Raw genomic sequence first — 17,658 nt, 5'->3', positions numbered from 1 at the left:
AAATAAATAAAGCCCAAAGGAGTCCTAACAGCAAGACAACAGTTGAAGACATTCTCGTTTCAACAAGCTTTCCCAGCTAGATGAAAAAGTCTGTGCCCTAGATGTTCAATTTTTACAGCTTGTAACAATTATTTTAGTTGTTTTTAAGGCCTTGCGGAAGGCAGTTCACAAATTAATAGATAATAAATAGCATCATAAAATGCAACTGGATATTGTTAAAAAGCCCAAAGAAACAGGATAGACATCACCTTGTGGTTAAGGCTGTAATCCTGTACATAGTGGACGTAAGTAGGATTACACTGTAAGATGTAGTTAGGAAGATGCCAGGCAAATAGGCCTTGTGAGAGAGTTCCGCAGCTTGTTTCATCAGCATTTTTTAAAACCTCAATTTGGGAGCACTAGAGGAACAAGAATGACCTCAGAAATAGATGTGCCCCTGCAAAAAAAAATCTCACTGCTGGCTCTGCATTCGCTTTTGCACATCTACTGCTGGAAATAGTTGTCATTTTTCTAAAGAATCCCAAGTGCATCGACCAGTCTTCATTCACCTGGTGCCATCCAGATGTTATGAACATCAGCTGACTAGGCCTAATGGGAACTGTAGTCCTAAACATCTGGATGACACCAGTATGGTGAAGGTTGATTTAGATTATTGTTCTTTTTTAATCCTTACCATAATTTTAGGGGTTGTTTTTTAAGGAAATAAATCTATTGTATGTGTGTATTTTATCTTTCTGTAACAACCTAATCCAGGTGGAAAATACCTCTCTGGTTACTCCCCTAATCTAGGAAGGCTGGGGCACTTGGAGTAGGCCACCACTGAAACCCGCTTAAAAATTACAAACGCGGCATGGATGAAAACGGGTCCTCCATATACCTTGCTCATTTAGGGCTTTTGCATCTTTATTTGTGTCACTGCTGTGTGCTTTTGAGCTACATTGTCTAAATCTCCTTCTGCTCTTAGGGCAAATTTAGTGATTCAGTGTGAGAACTGGTGGAACTTAGCAAAGCAGTTTGCCCGGCGGAACCCACCTCTTCACTTTTTGTCTAGCTCTGTGCAACGAACATTAATGAAAGCCTTAGTTCTCGGAGGTTTTGCTCATATGGACACAGATACCAAACAGCAGTACTGGACAGAGGTAAGAGTTGGGAATCCCAGCACCACCTGGAAGACCACAGGCTTCCCATCTCCTTTTGCATGTGACAAAATTCAAGCAAACCTTTAAATGCCAGCTTATTTTAACATTAGTCTTAGTGTATCATGTAGTTAGGGACGTGGGTGGTGCTATGGTCTAAACCATTGAGCCTCTTGGGCTTGCCGATCAGAAGGTTGGTGGTTTGAATCCCCGTAACGGGGTGAGTTCCCCTTGCTCTGTCCCAACTCCTGCCAGCCTAGCAGTTCTAAAGCATGTTAGTGCAAGTAGATAAATAGGTACCGCTGTGGCGGGAAGGTAAACGGCGTTTCCATGCGCTCTGGTTTCCGTCAGAGTGTTCTGTTGCGCCAGAAGCGGTTTAGTCATCCTGGTCACATGACCTGGAAAGCTGTCTGTGGATAAACACCAGCTCCCTTGGCATGAAGCGAGATGAGTGCCACAACCCCATAGTCAACTTTGACTGGACTTAACAGTCCAGGGGTCCTTTACCTTTACCTTTATCATGTAGTTGACGTTAGTACTGCAGAAATAATTACTGGAGCCTCTTAGCCGCATAGAACCAAGTGTTAGTATTATATGATGTCACTGGGACAAAAAACTATCAGAAGTAAATTGTGAAGGACAAACGTTTGTATGATAGTGTAGGTGAAAGAATCAGATTGTAAACTCGTGGGCAGGAACTGCCTTGTTTTTATTGATCTTCCGTAAGCTGCTTGGGAAGCCTTTTCTACTGCAGAGCAGTAATAAGTACAAAACCACCAGCAAAAATAAGTAGGAACAGCAAGAGCACTAGTTCCTAAAGGTATAATGGTCTTCGCAGATTCGCAGAACGGCACAAAAACGGGAAATACAGTGGTGCCTCGCAAGACGAAATTAATTCGTTCCGCGAGTCTTTTCGTCTTGTGATGTTTTTCGTCTTGCGAAGCACGGTCCGTCGCAACTGCGCCTCTTCAAGCGGCTTTAAGAAAAAAGCGAACAAACTCGCAAGATGTTTTCGTCTTGCAAAGCAAGCCCATAGGGAAAATCGTCTAGCGAAGCAACGCAAAAACCAAAAAACCATTTCGTCTAGCGAGTTTTTCGTCTTGCGGGGCATTCGTCTTGCGGGGCACCACTGTAGCTTGGTTGTCGAACGGTGACACATTTCTAAAGAGTACAATGAAATGGCTTAGTTGTCGAACAAATCGGCTCCCGAACGCTACAAACTCGGAAGTGAGTGTTCTGGTTTGCGAATGTTTTTTGGAAGTCGAACGTCCGATGCGGTGTCTGTGGTTTCCGATTGAGTGCAGGAAGCTCCTTCCGCCAATTGGAAGCTGTGCCTTAGTTTTTGAACTGTTCCGGGAGTCGAACGCACTCCTGGAACGGATTGCATTCAACAACCAAAGTATCACTGTAAGCCTGACAAAGGGCATTCCTGAGCCATAGTCAAAAGACCCCTAATTCTCCTGAAGGCCAGGCTGGCTTCCAAATAAGTTGGAGAGTGAACAGGGTTTCAGTGGCTATTCTTCAGATTGTCTCCTATGGAATGGCATGGCTCTGTAAGGACACAAGAAAAGCCCTGCTGGAACAGGTTAGTGGCCCCATCTAGTCCAGCATTCTGTTCTTACAGTGGCCAACCAGAGGCCTATAGGAAGCACACCAGCAGGATCTGAGCACAACAGCCCTCGATTCCCACCCATTGGCATTCAGAGACATACTGCCTCTCTAATGTAAGAGCTGCTCTCGCTGTGTTAAAAGTCAGAAATTTCACACCCCCAGCTGAGGTTGTTGTTACTGCTTTAACATGGAACTGCAACGCATTCTGTTTTGCTTCTTCCTCCGTAGGTCCTTCAACCGCTTCAGCAGCGGTTCTTGAATGTGATAAACCAAGAAAACTTCCAACAGATTTGTCAAGAGGAGGAGGTGAAACAGGAAATCACTGCCACCTTAGAGGCACTTTGCGGCATCGCTGAGGCTACGCAGATAGACAATGTAGCAATTCTCTTTAATTTTCTAATGGACTTCCTCACCAATTGCATTGGACTCATGGAGGTGTACAAGAATACACCAGAGACTGTTAACCTCATTATAGAAGTTTTTGTTGAAGTTGCACATAAACAAATATGCTATCTTGGAGAGGTAAATAACGGCGTAAATATACAATTTGGGTGTGGGTTTGGAGTGCAAGTTTCTGAAGACTGGAGCACTTGGGCAATCAATGCTCAGCCCTTTTAATTCCCCTTAGTACTTGAGGTTTATGTTTCAGGCTATTCCAGGCCCTACTTGCCCACTACCTTTCAAACTTAAGAACTGCCTTGTATTCTTTTTCCAGTAAATCTATTCCTGAACAGCTGGACATATAGCAGCAGAAAATTTCCATAGGGAAGCACAGACAATGAAGTTGTTGAAATGGAGTTCACAAACAGATGGGATGTTAGCAGATGGGCTGACTAGAGACTGGAAGTTTCTGGCTTACTAGCAGAAGTATTTGCCCATTTGTAGGTGTTTTTCTATGCTGTTCCATTGCCCATTTGGAATGGTTTTGGCTTGAACTCATGAGCATTTGTCCTCTACAGAGCAACAGAACAGCCCTCTCTCTTACACTGCTAGTCTGTGTGCACATGCGTGTGCATGTAACACATAAACATACAACATCTGTCATGCATCTGGGTTTCATGCATCTGATGAAGTGGTCTCTAGCCCATGAAGGAGTGCGGCACAATTAATTTGTTATGCCTTCAAGGTGTTAGGTTTGTGGTTTTTGCTGCAACAAACTTAATGTATTTACCACTCTGGAATTGGTTCAGTCAATCAAAAATCCTGCGGGATGGGCTGTTTTGGACCCAGCATTAACATAGTTTAACATTACAAGAACAAGACTAGCCTTTCTCCCAGGCTCACATGCTTCCCTCTCCTTCGTGTTGCTGATGGCATCTGTCTCAAGAAACAATGGAGTGTGCCTCCAGGGGTGAAGAGTGGCCACTGCAGATACCATACTTCTGCATCCATTTGTGACTTGCTGCAGTTTGCCATATTGCCCAGCCTCAAACAAAATGTGGTTAACCTTTACTATGATTGGTGGATACAAGCTCACTTTAAGCCATAGTTTATGAAGCTGGCTTTTTGCTTTAGGGATTCACACAACACACTATAAACTTAAGATAATCTAAAATGGTGGACGATTCTGATGTTGCAGCTGCACTTGAGAAGAAGAGAGGAGGTTGAAAGGGCATAAACTAGACTCATTCTCATAATGCCTTACATGAGTAGAAAAGGAGGCATTTGGTTCTTGACAACACATACAGTATTTTTGAATACTTTATTAATAAGTGGCAGATAGTTACACCCATAGGAACTTGAAAATGGCTCTTGAACAATGAGAAATTGTTTGTGGAAAGCTCTCCCTGGGGAAACACACCTCATGCCGTCACTCAGTTTTTAGGCACCAGGCTTCAGTTGTTTTCTTTTATCTAGGCTTTTGGTGGTTAAGTTTTGGGGTTATATTTGGGTGTGATTTCAAACCTTTCCTGTGGTGCTCATCCTCAAATGGGATTGGCTAGGATTTTACTTCCTTATTGTATTGTTGGATGCGCACTTGCAGGAAATTAGTTTTTTTTTTTCTATAAAGTGACAAATGCAATAAATAATAAAAACACGGTATCCTAGAGAGTGTTAGAACAACGTAAGTAGTAATGGAAACTATTTCTTAAGCTTACGGCTGTCCTTACTGAAACAAATGTACATTTCCCACTAAGCCTCCTCTTCTTTTCTTTGTAGTCTAAAGCCATGAATTTATACGAAGCTTGTCTGACCCTACTTCAAGTGTATTCCAAAAATAATTCAGGTAGGCAGCGGATAGATGTTACAGCAGAAGAGGAGCAATACCAGGATCTTCTTCTCATCATGGAACTCCTTACCAATTTACTTTCAAAAGAATTTATAGATTTCAGTGATACAGGTAAGAGAGACTTCAGAGTGGGGGTGGGAAGCATTGGGCACTTTACCTCTTGGCATTTGAGTATCTAAAGCAGGCATAGGCAAACTCGGCCCTCCAGATGTTTTGAGACTACAATTCCCATCATCCCTGACCACTGGTCCTGTTAGCTAGGGATGATGGGAGTTGTAGTCCCCAAACATCTGGAGGGCCGAGTTTGCCTATGCCTGATCTAAAGCTCAGATGGAGAACCTGTGGCCCTTAGATGTTGTTGAACTCTCAACATAAATGGCAGCTCCCGGAGGCCAGTGTATTCTCCATTCCTTCTTCAGTATGAACCACCAGCTTTGATATGAACAAACTTGACCACTGAGATCATCCCCCCCCCGATCTCAGTTTCCTCTTTTTTGTTTTTGTTACATTCATTGCTCCTTTTGTATTTTTAAAGTTTCATACTTTAACATTGTGTAATTTTGGAAGTCAGCTTGGAATTCTGATAAACTGGAAGGCAGGGTGTGAATCTCTTAAATGGAAGTGTTATGTGTAAGTAGTTATGTTAAATTCTCGAGAATAATCTTTTCGAGAATACTCTCGAGAATATTAGGGAATTTTCATTTTAATGCATTGAAAATGATATGATTAGTTAATATGCATGTTTATTCGTGGTTAAACTTGTTCAGATGGCAAAAAAAAAACTGTATAGCTACTTTTATTCAATGGGGAAATGCAGTGAATTCACATTCTTTGTCTTCTGTAGCTCACATCTTCAGAACTGCCAATGGCGAATGACACTATGCCCAGTAACTGGATTAAAAAAAATCATTTTTCATTACTTACACTGGCAATATCACAGCTTGACTTGTTATTTTTTTAATGTGGGTTGTAAAACTGGTTCTTACATTAGAATTTACAGTTTGTGGAGAATAATCTCCAGATAATTTTCTAGCAGAGAATATTCTAATTTTCGAGAATTTTCTCCACAGAATATTCTCACCTATTTCTCACCTCACGTCACTATGTGTCAGCGTGGGTGCTGAAAACATGTGTATCATAAAGTTGTACATATCAGAATCAGGATTGTCTCTGACTCCCTTTGGACCATGCACATGTAAATCCTGGTTTATATCTGTGTAAGGTTTGAAAGTCTTTCTGAGTAGATAATTAAAGGTTATATGAGATGCTACACTGAGCTTTCCTAGAGATAGATTTTAACTTCATGATACTGAACTTTACAGGAAACTGTTGTGGCTAATTTATGCAGTGCCTAGATTTTGTACTTCCTGTACTTTGAACCAAAGAGATTTGTTGTACCACAAGGTAGATTTATAGCCAAATTGTTAGGAGGCATTTGCTCTGAAATATATTCAAAGCATCTATTTCTAGACAACTTTAAATTGAAGAGTAAATACAATTTTTTTAAAAAACTCACAAACTTAAGTCTGTGATGCAGTTGGATTGCTCAATATCCCCTAGCTGGAATTGATGGCAGTTCTCTTATTTTAGAGTTGCCTTCCTTCCTTTCCTAGTTGGGTTTCAGATTCCTTTTGTCCATTGTGGAGTCCAAAGAAGAATCTGATCCACCCTCTGTAACTTTACACAATTTATTCTTTGCATCATTGCGTATAGTGAGTCTTTAAAAATACATCTGTACCAAGTCGTGGACACAGAACATGCAGAACTGGTATGTGTGCAACATTCTGCTTCTTAGTGCCTCTGAAAAGAAAATTAAGACTAGCTACAGTGGCCAGAGTCAAGTTCAAGATGGACTTACTAGAATGCCTGTTCTGAACTCCAGTTGCTTCTGCATAATAATTTTTAAGCAGAGTGTGTGCTCATTATATATCAGACTTGTCAGGAAGGGAATGTGTATTTGTCTTAATGAGGCATATTTCAGATGTGCTGTTGTATCCCCCTCTCCTTTTAGATGAAGTATTTAGGGGACATGAGCCTGGGCAAGCAACAAGTAGATCTGTGTCAGCGGCCGACGTTGTCTTATATGGGGTGAATCTAATTCTGCCTTTAATGTCCCAAGACTTGCTAAAAGTAAGTACCGTTGAATGCAACATTGCAGAGAGGGTGGTGGTTTACAAGGCAACTGAAACTCTTAGCCCGCAAGTCTAGATGCACCAAGCCATTAAATACAGCAGTACATTTTTTACTGCTGCCTGCTCTTGTGTTCCTGGGTGGGAATACCAACCCATTCCTGGAAACTTTCTCCTTTTTCTGAGCTTTGTAAAGCATATGTACATGTGTATGTTAGCCTGAGGCTTGCAGAACAATCAAATTTTTCTAGGCAGCCTGGAACTGGGACAGCAATCAGGCTTTGATTTGGACCAATGCCAATGGGGCGGCTCAGTTTTCAGCTGCCTCAGCCTCTTACCACCCCGTCAGAACACCCCATTTGGGACCTACTACAGACTGAAGCTGCTGGGAAGCCCACCAGTGGTAGTTCTGTCTACCCAGAGTTTCAGTGGACTGGCTTGGTGAAGCCAGTTGTAATTTTTCAGAAATGCCTTTAAATTAGAATGCGGGGTGGGACTGTGTACACCACCTTGAATTCATTGGAGGAATGTTGGATATACAGACATACCTTGGTTCTCGAACAAAATGCGTTCCGGGAGTCCTTTTGACTCCCGGAACCGTTTGAAAACCAAAGTGCAGCTTCTGATTGGCTGCAGGAGTGTCCTGCAGCCAATCAGAAGCCGTGCAAGATGTTCGGCTTCTGAAAATCGTTTGAAAACTGGAACACTCATTTCCGGGTTTTGATCATTTGGGAGCCGATTTGTTTGGGAGCCAAGGCGTTCGGCTTCCAAGGTAGCACTGTAAATACAAATGAATATTTTTACATCAAATTGACTTCTACCTGCCATAATTCAGCAATTTTTATTCTTAAATCATAGCTTTTAAAATTATTTTTCTTTGCGTAGCCTGTGTGTTTTGAATTAACAATTTGGAACTAGCCTGCAGGATCTGGACTATGTATAAACTGAAGACATCTATGTTGTATTTTATAGTATTTTGTTTTTGACTAACCTGGTGTTTATAATCTGGTGCTAGAATAGAGGTTTGTATTTTAAGAAGCCTAATTAACGAAGATTTCTCTATTCCTTCCTATAGTTTCCGTCGCTGTGTAATCAGTACTACAAACTAATTACTTTTATTTGTGAAATATTCCCTGAGAAAATTCCACAGCTTCCAGAAGACTTGTTTAAAAGCCTTATGTATTCCTTAGAATTAGGGATGACGTCGTATCCTTTTTGGTGAACTTCTGTGTTTCCCTTTGCCTTTAGCCAGTGTGTCTCTCTACTGACCCCCTTACATGTACATGTTTGAGCGCTAAACTCTCTCTTCCCTTTCTTTAATTGCATTTGAGTTGAACCATGAGAAAAATTGATTAAGAAACCTTTTCTGGAAACATTTTGTAGGGTTGAACCAATATATAATCATTCTTAGACTGGACCTATGGAAATCAAGTTGACTTAAGTTAGTTGTGATAACTTGTCCTATTGATTTCAGTTGGTCCACTGTAAGTCTGGACTTGTGCCTATAAGGAGAATGCTGACAATTTTTTAACAAATTTCTCTATGAAGGTCTTGTGTTCTTTAAATCTAGTTGGCAAGTTACAAGGTCTAATGGCTGATATTTTCCTGATGCCACGTTCCTGTTTTCAGTAGCAAATGTTTTTTGATTCCTTGACTTTGATTAATCAGAATGAGTTCGGACGTTTGCCAGCTCTGCTTGGAAGCTCTGACCCCATTGGCAGAACAGTGTGCAAAAGCACAGGAGACCGATTCATCCCTCTTTTTAGCAACAAGGCACTTTCTTAAGGTGAGAGGGGTGTTCCGTATCTTAACTGTCTTGTGAGTTGCGGGCGTGGACCTATTCATTTTATTTCCCTAGAAAGCAAAGTCAGTATCCATGTTCTGAATCAGAAGTGAACTGAAACTTGAATCCAAAGAGACAGGAGTGGAAGGAGAAAGTGTGTTAGTGCCATTCCTCAAACTATTGCCCGACTACCACATGTCTCAAAGGTTGTACTCCAGTAGAAGAAATGACAAATAAGGAGAATACAAGGTGTGGGGCATAAACTCTAGTGAGCTGTGCCAAGTTCTTAAAATGAGCTTCTGCAAAAATTTTAGGGTGCAAAAACTGGATTGGGAGTTGCCTTGCACAACACTTCTGCTAAGGCATTGTTTCTAAAAGTTGGGTCTCCAGCTGCTATTGGACTACAACTCCCATCATCCCTGACCACTGGTCCTGCTAGCTAGGATACACACTGTGTAATATTCCTTCTTCTGATATTTAATGTAGAATAATGTTTGCAACCAAACAAGAAAGCGGTCATATCTATTCAAGGAGCCAAATTTATTGTAAAACTCTCTGGGATAGTTATCTGAAGGGCAGAATAAAAATAAATAAAGGAGTAGTTCCTCCGGCTCAATGGATATGCATTGAATCATTCACAGGAGCTGATTTCAACAGCTCCCTCCCTCCACCTCACAGATCTGTGTGCAATTTTAAAGTTTGTTTATTGCGGCTGTCTTGAATAGCTATGGCATCTCGTGGCTTCTATAGTACAGGTTCTGATTTTCAGCTGTTAACATGTATACAAAACTGATTTCAAGGTTATTAAGTCACTTCATTTTATTACAATTTAGATGGTTTTTGATATGCTGGTACTGCAAAAGCACAATACAGAAATGACAGCTGCAGCGGGTGAAGCGTTTTACACGTTAGTATGTTTGCATCAGGTATGAGCTTCTGCGTTTTTATTATTCTCTTCACTTCCAATGATCACAGCTGTGATGGTTCTCAAAATGTCAAGCAGCTTACGTCAGAGTCGAGAATATACTGCCTCTAGGAAGTTAACAACAAGTAACTTTGGATCCTGCATTTATTCTCACCAGTAATGTTCAGCCACCTATTTCCATGCAGAATAATTCTAATAATGGATAGGAATCTTAAGAGGCCTGTGCCATGCGTGAAGAAGTAAGAGGTGTCTGGGAGAGTGAAGCTCCCTCTTGCATGAATGGAAGTCAGTCACACCTTACCCTCAGCCTTAAATTCACCTGGTGGACTGAGACATGACCCTCTTCCTAAGCTTTGGCGCGTGCGCACACACACGCACACACAATCCCAGAACTGCAATAATTAAATATTGACCTACCTCAAATGGCTGTTATTAATACAGTGGTACCTCGGGTTAAGTACTTAATTCGTTCCAGCGGTCCGTTCTTAACCTGAAACTGTTCTTAACCTGAAGCACCACTTTAGCTAATAGGGCCTCCTGCTGCCACCGCGCCACCAGAGCACGATTTCTGTTCTCATCCTGAAGCAAAGTTCTTAACCCGAGGTGCTATTTCTGGGTTGGCGGAGTCTGTAACCTGAAGCGTATGTAATCCGAGGGACCACTGTACTACTAGGATCTATGTGAAATCCTTGGATTTACACGATATAAGTGCTGATATCTCTTCAATTACAATGGTTTTTTTCTAGTTTTTCAAACATAATTTGTACTTTTCAAGTTTATACATTTCACTAATTTTATACATTTCACTAATTTTACAATCATTTTAACATTTCAAAAGTTGACTTCCTTCCCCCTCTTTCTGCAGTTCCTTAAATTAATTTTTAGTATCCTCTGCATATCCAAATTAACTTAATTTGCTCATTTATTCATCTTCTTTAAATATATACTCTTATAACTGTGGATTATTACAATAACCCTGCCAATGTTCTTATCTGTTTACAATTTATCTGTAAATATTTAAGAAAACATTTCCATTATTTTATAAAAAGTTTATTATCTTGATTTCTAATAATAATAATAATTTATTATTATTTATACCCCGCCCATCTGGCTGGGCTTCCCCAGCCACTCTGGGCAGCTTCCAAAAGAATATTAAAATACTATAATACATCAAACATTAAAAGCTTCCCGAAACAGGGCTGCCTTCAGATGTCTTCTAAAGGCCTGGTAGTTGTTGTTCTCTTTGACATCTGGTGGGAGGGTGTTCCACAGGGAAGGCGCCACTACCGAGAAGGCCCTCTGCCTGGTTCCCTGTAACTTGGCTTCTCGCAGTAAGGGAACCGCCAGAAGGCCCTCGGTGCTGGACCTCAGTGTCCGGGTAGAACGATGGGGGTGGAGACGCTCCTTCAGATATACTGGACCAAGGCCGTTTAGGGCTTTAAAGGTCAGCACCAACACTTTGAATTGTGCTCGGAAACGTACTGGGAGCCAATGTAGGAGATCATGTGGCCCCTACTGGGCCCTGATGGAGCAGGTGGTTCCGCTAAGCTGCGAACCACCTGAAAGAGTCTCCTGCTGCTGTTTTCTGCAGATGCAGTAGAGGCGGTGAAGAAAGTCTTCGCCGTCGCTATCGCCACTTGGTAGGCTCGACATTGAGCTCTAACCCGTGTCTGGTCAGATTCAGAATGGGTTTTCTGCCACCGGCGCTCTAGCCGTCTCAACGATTGTTTCATTGCCCTCAGATCCGTGGAAAACCACGGGGCTGTCCGGACTCCATGCAATCGGAGAGGGCGCTTTGGAGCCAAACAGTCAATAGCCCTGGTTAACTCCACATTCCAGCGGGCCCCCAGGGAATCAGCCGAAAGGCCATCAACATGGGATAAAACATCCCCTACCACTCTCTGGAAACCATTTGGATCCATTAAGTGGCGGGGGCGGACCATCTGAATCGGTCCCGCCTCCCTGCAGAGGGGAAGGGTCACGGAGAAGTCCAGTTGGACCAGGAAGTGATCTGACCATGGCACTTCTTTGGTTTCGCTTTTACTTAGTGTCAGATCACCAACATCCATAGAGGTGAACACCAGGTCTAAGGCATGCCCATGGCTATGAGTTGGGCCAGACTTATTCAGGGACAGCCCCATGGAGGCCATGCTTTCCACGAAGTCCCGAGCGGCCCCTTGTAAGGTCGTGTCGGCATGGATGTTAAAATCCCCTAGGACAACCAAACTAGGTGTCTCCAGGAGGACATCCACCACGACCTGAAGCAGCTTGGGCAGGGAATCCTTGGTGCAGCGGGGAGGTCGGTACACCAATAGGAATCCTGTACTGCCCCTATTGCCCAACTTCCAGAACATGCACTCAGAGAACTGGGTCTTTCCAATAGGACGCCTGGTGCAAACTAATGACTTCCTAAAAATCACTGCAACCCCCCTCCCCACCCACAAGGCCTGGGTTTCTGTGCGTAAGAGAAACCTGGTGGACAAGCAGCAGCAAGGGCAGGCCCATCTGCTTCATCCAACCAGGTCTCTGTCACACATGCCAGGTCAAATCCTCCATCCACAATCAGGTCGTGGATGGCAGAGGTTTTATTCATCATTGACCTGGCATTGCACAGCAACACTTTCAGGTCATGTGGGTTTCCCTTGTTGATTCCAGTATCCTTCCGGTCAGGACCAGACCTGGAGGCAGGGATAGTCCTCAGACAACGACTAAGCCTGCTTCCTCGGTAATGACATGGTCTGGTCTTAGCGTAACTCCTCCTCCTACCCATGATCACTGAGATCGGTTGTCCGAGTGCATCCGCCCCTGTGGAACCTGCCCCAGCCATTTTGTTTGCTGGGACCCACTCCCAGGCAGCCCTGACCCCTCCCCTTAAAATCAAATTAAAGCCTATACAAAAAACAAACTAACAGAACAATAAAACTATAAAAACAAAGTTACAAACACAACATAATTAAATTAAACAAATTCCCACACCCAACTAAACACCCACCCCACACACCCGAGGCCTCCCTGGAGCCCCACAAGCTGTGGAGGTGAGTATGGGGCCCGCCCTCAGGCCCAAGGTGGAAAATGGGCTTCAAGGGGAAGCGGTCCTCCCCACAAACTCACGGCAGAGCGGCAGCAGCAATGTCCCGGGCCTCCTTGGAGCCTTATATGCTGTGGTGGAGTATGGGGCCCGCCCACCGGCCCAAGGTGGAAAATGGGCTTCAGGGGGGAGCGGTCCTCCCCAAGACTCACCGGCAGTGGTTCTTATAACATACATGAATAAATTTCTGTACATTGTAGGTAGTTCTGTCCATATAAATCTCAAAAGAAAAGATTATGGAGTTTTTTTACAAAGGTCCTTTTTACAACATCCTTTAAAGAAGGTTATTTTTATCATATGTGGTGGTCTTGTTGTAAGGTTAAAGCTTACTGGGAAATGATATATAATGAAATATATAATGAAATGAAAAGGACATCAATTAGTGTTCTATCGTGTAATGAAGACTCTCTTCTTCACAGGCAGAATATTCTGAATTAGTTGAAACATTATTAACAAGTCAACAAGATCCTATAATTTACCAGCGATTAGCAGATGCCTTCAACAAGCTTACCGCAAGCAGCACTCCACCAACTTTGGACCGTAAGCAGAAGATGGCCTTCCTCAAAAGTTTAGAAGACTTTATGTCAAATGTCGGTGGTCTCCTCTGTGTAAAATAAACACCAGAACTGTATGCCTAACCTTGACCCTTTCTGCAAAATGCACTGAAAAATGCTGAAAGCTGACTTAATTTTAACGCCTGTTTCTGGGTTTTTTGCAGCCATCCAAGATTTTAGAGAGCCCGGAAGTTTTTATATAGTGCAGTGGAATAGGAGGTGTCAACTCTAAAATCAGCTTCTGCTAATGTCTGTTAGCCACAGTCTGTCATACCTTTTTATGTTGTACAGAATAAACAGAAAAACTGAAATCTTCAAAAAAGAGAGAGAGAAAGAGGGAGAGAAAAGAATTCCACAAGTGTATACAGATGTGGGCACAGTCAAAATAACCAGTGCCTTGTCCCAAATGGCCTCAAATAGTGACGATTCAGATTCCTAATTTTGTTGCTGTTACTATAAACCCTTTTAGTGTGTGATTTAGACACATACAGAACTGTAAAACAATTTTAAGCTTTATTTTTCCCCCTCTGAAAACTGTGTGTAATTAAGAGAACAAGAAGAAGAAGAAGAAGAGAAAACACCAAATGATTATTTTTTAACGTGGATTTAGGGTTTTTGGGGGGGGGGATTCTTGTTTTGGGGGAGTTTTGTTTTGTTTTTTTACATCAACCTGGCGTTGCATGTTTGTGTAATACAAGTTTCTACATTATATGCTGCTGCCCTAAAGTTCAGAAAGAAGAAAGGTGTATATTTTTGTTTCCCCTGAAATGAACTTTAGGAACTGTAGCCATCTCATTGCCTTAATTTAAAAGAAATAATAATAATAATAATAAAAATAGCTGATGTAAGTTAGGTGAGAAATCTAAGGCAAGTTTGGGTCTTCAGAACTGTTTTAGAATGTTGGCATTAAGCTGCCATTGTACCTGTTTGCAGCCCTCCTGTGTTTGAGAGTATTATGTCCGTGTGAGTGTAAAGAGAGAAGTTCATGTGTAATTTTACTTTCGATATCTATTGATTCATGCCCAGGTTGTACACAACTGTAGTGTATTTTTAGACTGAACTAGACTGAATTTGTTGAAGCAATAATGTTTCAAATGGTGTAAATTATTAATTTCTACAAACTATTTTTTATGTTGGGGCATTAGATCCGATGGCTAGACTCCGCGAGTGTCAGACTTGTCTAGCCATAAGCCGTGAACGCTTGATCTTCAAGATTCAGAATACCGAACTGTGGTCTGATGTCTTGCCACCACTGTCAGATTCTGCGGTGCTTGTCTTCTGCTGCTCTGATCCCACTCATTTAATGTGTTGGCACTTTAAAAAAATAATATGTAAGATTATCTTTATGGTTTCATCCTGCACCCACCAAATAGGAGGTTGCCATGGGAACGAAGTGGCAGGAACTCAAGAATATGGAAGCAGGGAATTTTTGAATAGTTGCAAGCCAAACTAAACCAATGCTAATGCATATGCTGCTGGTTAAAACGAACTGTTTTGATGAAGGAAGGGGATAATTTGTCTCCAAGGCCTTGTGCTTCATCCTCTGCAAGATCCCCCCCCTGCCCCCCGCATTGGATATTTCCAAGTAGTAATTTTTTTACATTTTATATGGGGATGTATAAAACACTCGCCTCTGTATAAGCATCATGTTTTCAATTCTTTGCCACCCTTGAGCTGTTCATCTCAAAATTTAATCACACTACCTGATGCGTGAGTGTATACACGCACACACACATTGTGGAATTTTGTAAGGGTCCAAAACATAACTTCTTCAATTCCTTCTTGGTAAGCCATGAACCCAGAAATCAAGAGAGGGATTTGTCACTGCTTCTGCAAAACCTTTTCATAGAATGAAGACAGGCAGGAGCAAGTTGTTTCCTTGAATAAGTTCTGAAATACTTAGGGCTCAATTGAGATACCGCTACTAAACCATGGCTTTGCCTTCAAGAACACACCCTGGGCTCATGCATTCCCTTCTTCCCTTGCAGGCTTGTGCATTCCCCCCATGTTCCATTGTGCCGTATTTTGCAGTGATGGCTGAATGGTGCAAATGTTGGTTTCTACTAGCCATAATTTTTATCCAAACTAAAAACCACTCGTTTGAGGACCATGGTTTGGCTGTGACATCTGAACTGAGCCCAAGTCTCTTCCTTCTCGGTTAATATTGTTTTACCTGTTTTTCTAATCCAGTGTTAGTGTTGTTCTGTAGAATGAGGAAATTTCTTTGGTGCCTGTTTGTTTGAAAATTCAGTTCCTGTGGCTTCACCAAAGCCATACTCACTCTAATTATGACAGATTCTGAGTGTGTCCTTTTAAATGATTTGATAATTCGGGGGGTTCTAAAACAACAGCTTTCAAAACATGACCGGTTGTGTTGAAGGCTGTTAACGGTTAGCAAAATAGGCAAATGTGTAGCCTAGGTTTCACAGATGGCAACTACATAGCAAATTGGGGTGTAACTCAATTGCATTTTTCAGTTATTGTGTATAACTGCTCTAGTTTATATAACTAGTGATTAAAATTGGTGCCATGTGAACCTCTAATTTCTGGAAATGTGAGATAAGAGGGTTATCTCTAGAAGCTTTGAAAAGAAGCGGGTCTGCAAGATTCCTTTTAAAGTGTAAAAAACTTGCAAGGCAATAGTGAAACTTGCCCAAGAATTCTACCTTTCCGGCTGGCTTGGGGAAAGATCTACCAAACACTGCTGCTTTGCAGCCTCCATTTTTTTCCAGGGCATGTGCTACAGGCTTCTGTAGATGCCAGTGCAAAATGAATGGAACTTGTGAACAACAATGCTTGGCAGACTGGTTCTAAAATTAAGAGTTGTCATGGATTATTTGTAATCTTAAACTTTCTTCCTCATTTTAAATGTATGTTATATTAAAGGGACACTGTCCAGTACATTTTTACCTGAAATTTTTGTAACTGTTAGTAATATCTAAGAAGGCTGACTATCTTTTCTGTTTTTTGTATTTTTTAAAAGTATAAATGACATTCAATCTTGTCTTTCCCCATCCGACATGTTTCCAGATGTCACAATATGTATCTCCAGCTTCTGAATGTTAGCATTTTACCAATTTCAGAGATTTATAGTAGCTCTGGAAACCTGACTTGGTGCCTATGCACCCTCCCCACACTGGAGAGCTCATTTATTACTTGACTATGTCCATGTCTTTAAAAGAAAGCAATCTTTAATGAGATAATATGTACTTCTATTAGTGGGGGCACAAACAAAGCTCATGGAAGTCAATAAAAAATAATAATGCATTTCAGTTGGCTGTTAATTTAAGCCATGCGACCTTTTTAAAAAGAAATTGGTTCATTAACATAAGAGCACTTTGTTTTGGCACACAGTGAGGAATTATAGAAAATGCTTTAAGATTTTGATTTATGCAAGAATCTGTTATGCAAGCCACAGTTGTATAATTCTAACATATAAAAATATTGAATGCGGTGTTTGGACGCTTCCATGGGATGTCTGTTCTCATGATAAGCACGCCAATCCTGCTCCCCCCAAGGTTAAAGTCAGCCTTTCCCAAACATTCATTACTCTTGGGGATAGCTTTTTAAAATCCCACCCTGCTAATTGCTAGATTGTTCAAAGCATATGAATCTGACTGACACAGTTTAATACATCTAGAGTAAACTAGAGAATTGAGCACGGGGAAGTTAACTTTGAACTCATCATGGGAGTCAATAGAAGTGTTAGCATATTTATAGCCAAAAGAACCAAACAGGAATTCTAATTTGTTCTTTCATCTGATTCTTGAAGAGTTTTTTGTACATAAAACAAATATATTCAAAGTGTGGATTGATATTTAATGGTCTCAACTTACAACAGAGCTAAAAATCTGAAAACAGTTCTAATCTAAGTTCATAAGTTTTAAAGGCATACCTCCTAGCAAAATGTATTATCACAAATTATTGTTGAAATGAAATATAGGGGTGGGGGGTGGGGCGGTAAGTGAGTTTACATTTCAGTGAAAAAGAATTCTAAATTCTAATAGCAGTTCTGTCCTCCATGACCTTTAGCGAAGTGAAAGTTATTCTTCCCGTATTCACAAATACTGGGTATAATGCTTGTCAAGCAATTAAACAATTGTATATTATTGTGAAGTGCTTAGAATCTAGCTCCATATGCTGACTATAACATCTACTATTTGACAGTTAATTGACTACAATGTAAACTAAAAGAAAGCCCT

At 41.4% G+C, this 17,658-nt stretch overlaps 1 protein-coding gene across 1 annotated transcript in view; it reads left to right on the top strand.

Annotated features, from left to right (window-relative positions):
• Positions 1–16,723, top strand: part of XPO4 (exportin 4) — a 61,727-nt gene extending 45,004 nt beyond the window's left edge. The window contains exons 16-23 of the mRNA XM_082220644.1: positions 965–1,139; positions 2,976–3,269; positions 4,908–5,088; positions 6,989–7,107; positions 8,182–8,312; positions 8,775–8,892; positions 9,723–9,815; positions 13,322–16,723. Of these exons, the coding sequence (XP_082076770.1) occupies positions 965–1,139; positions 2,976–3,269; positions 4,908–5,088; positions 6,989–7,107; positions 8,182–8,312; positions 8,775–8,892; positions 9,723–9,815; positions 13,322–13,519 (1,309 nt within the window). The 3' untranslated portion in view covers positions 13,520–16,723. The remainder of the gene's footprint in view (positions 1–964; positions 1,140–2,975; positions 3,270–4,907; positions 5,089–6,988; positions 7,108–8,181; positions 8,313–8,774; positions 8,893–9,722; positions 9,816–13,321) is intronic.
• The last annotated feature ends 935 nt before the right edge of the window (positions 16,724–17,658 follow it).

Source organism: Podarcis vaucheri, assembly GCF_965113315.1.
Source record: "Podarcis vaucheri genome assembly, chromosome: 4".
NCBI classification, from domain to species: domain Eukaryota; kingdom Metazoa; phylum Chordata; class Lepidosauria; order Squamata; family Lacertidae; genus Podarcis; species Podarcis vaucheri.
This window is presented reverse-complemented; position numbering and strand designations above follow the sequence as displayed.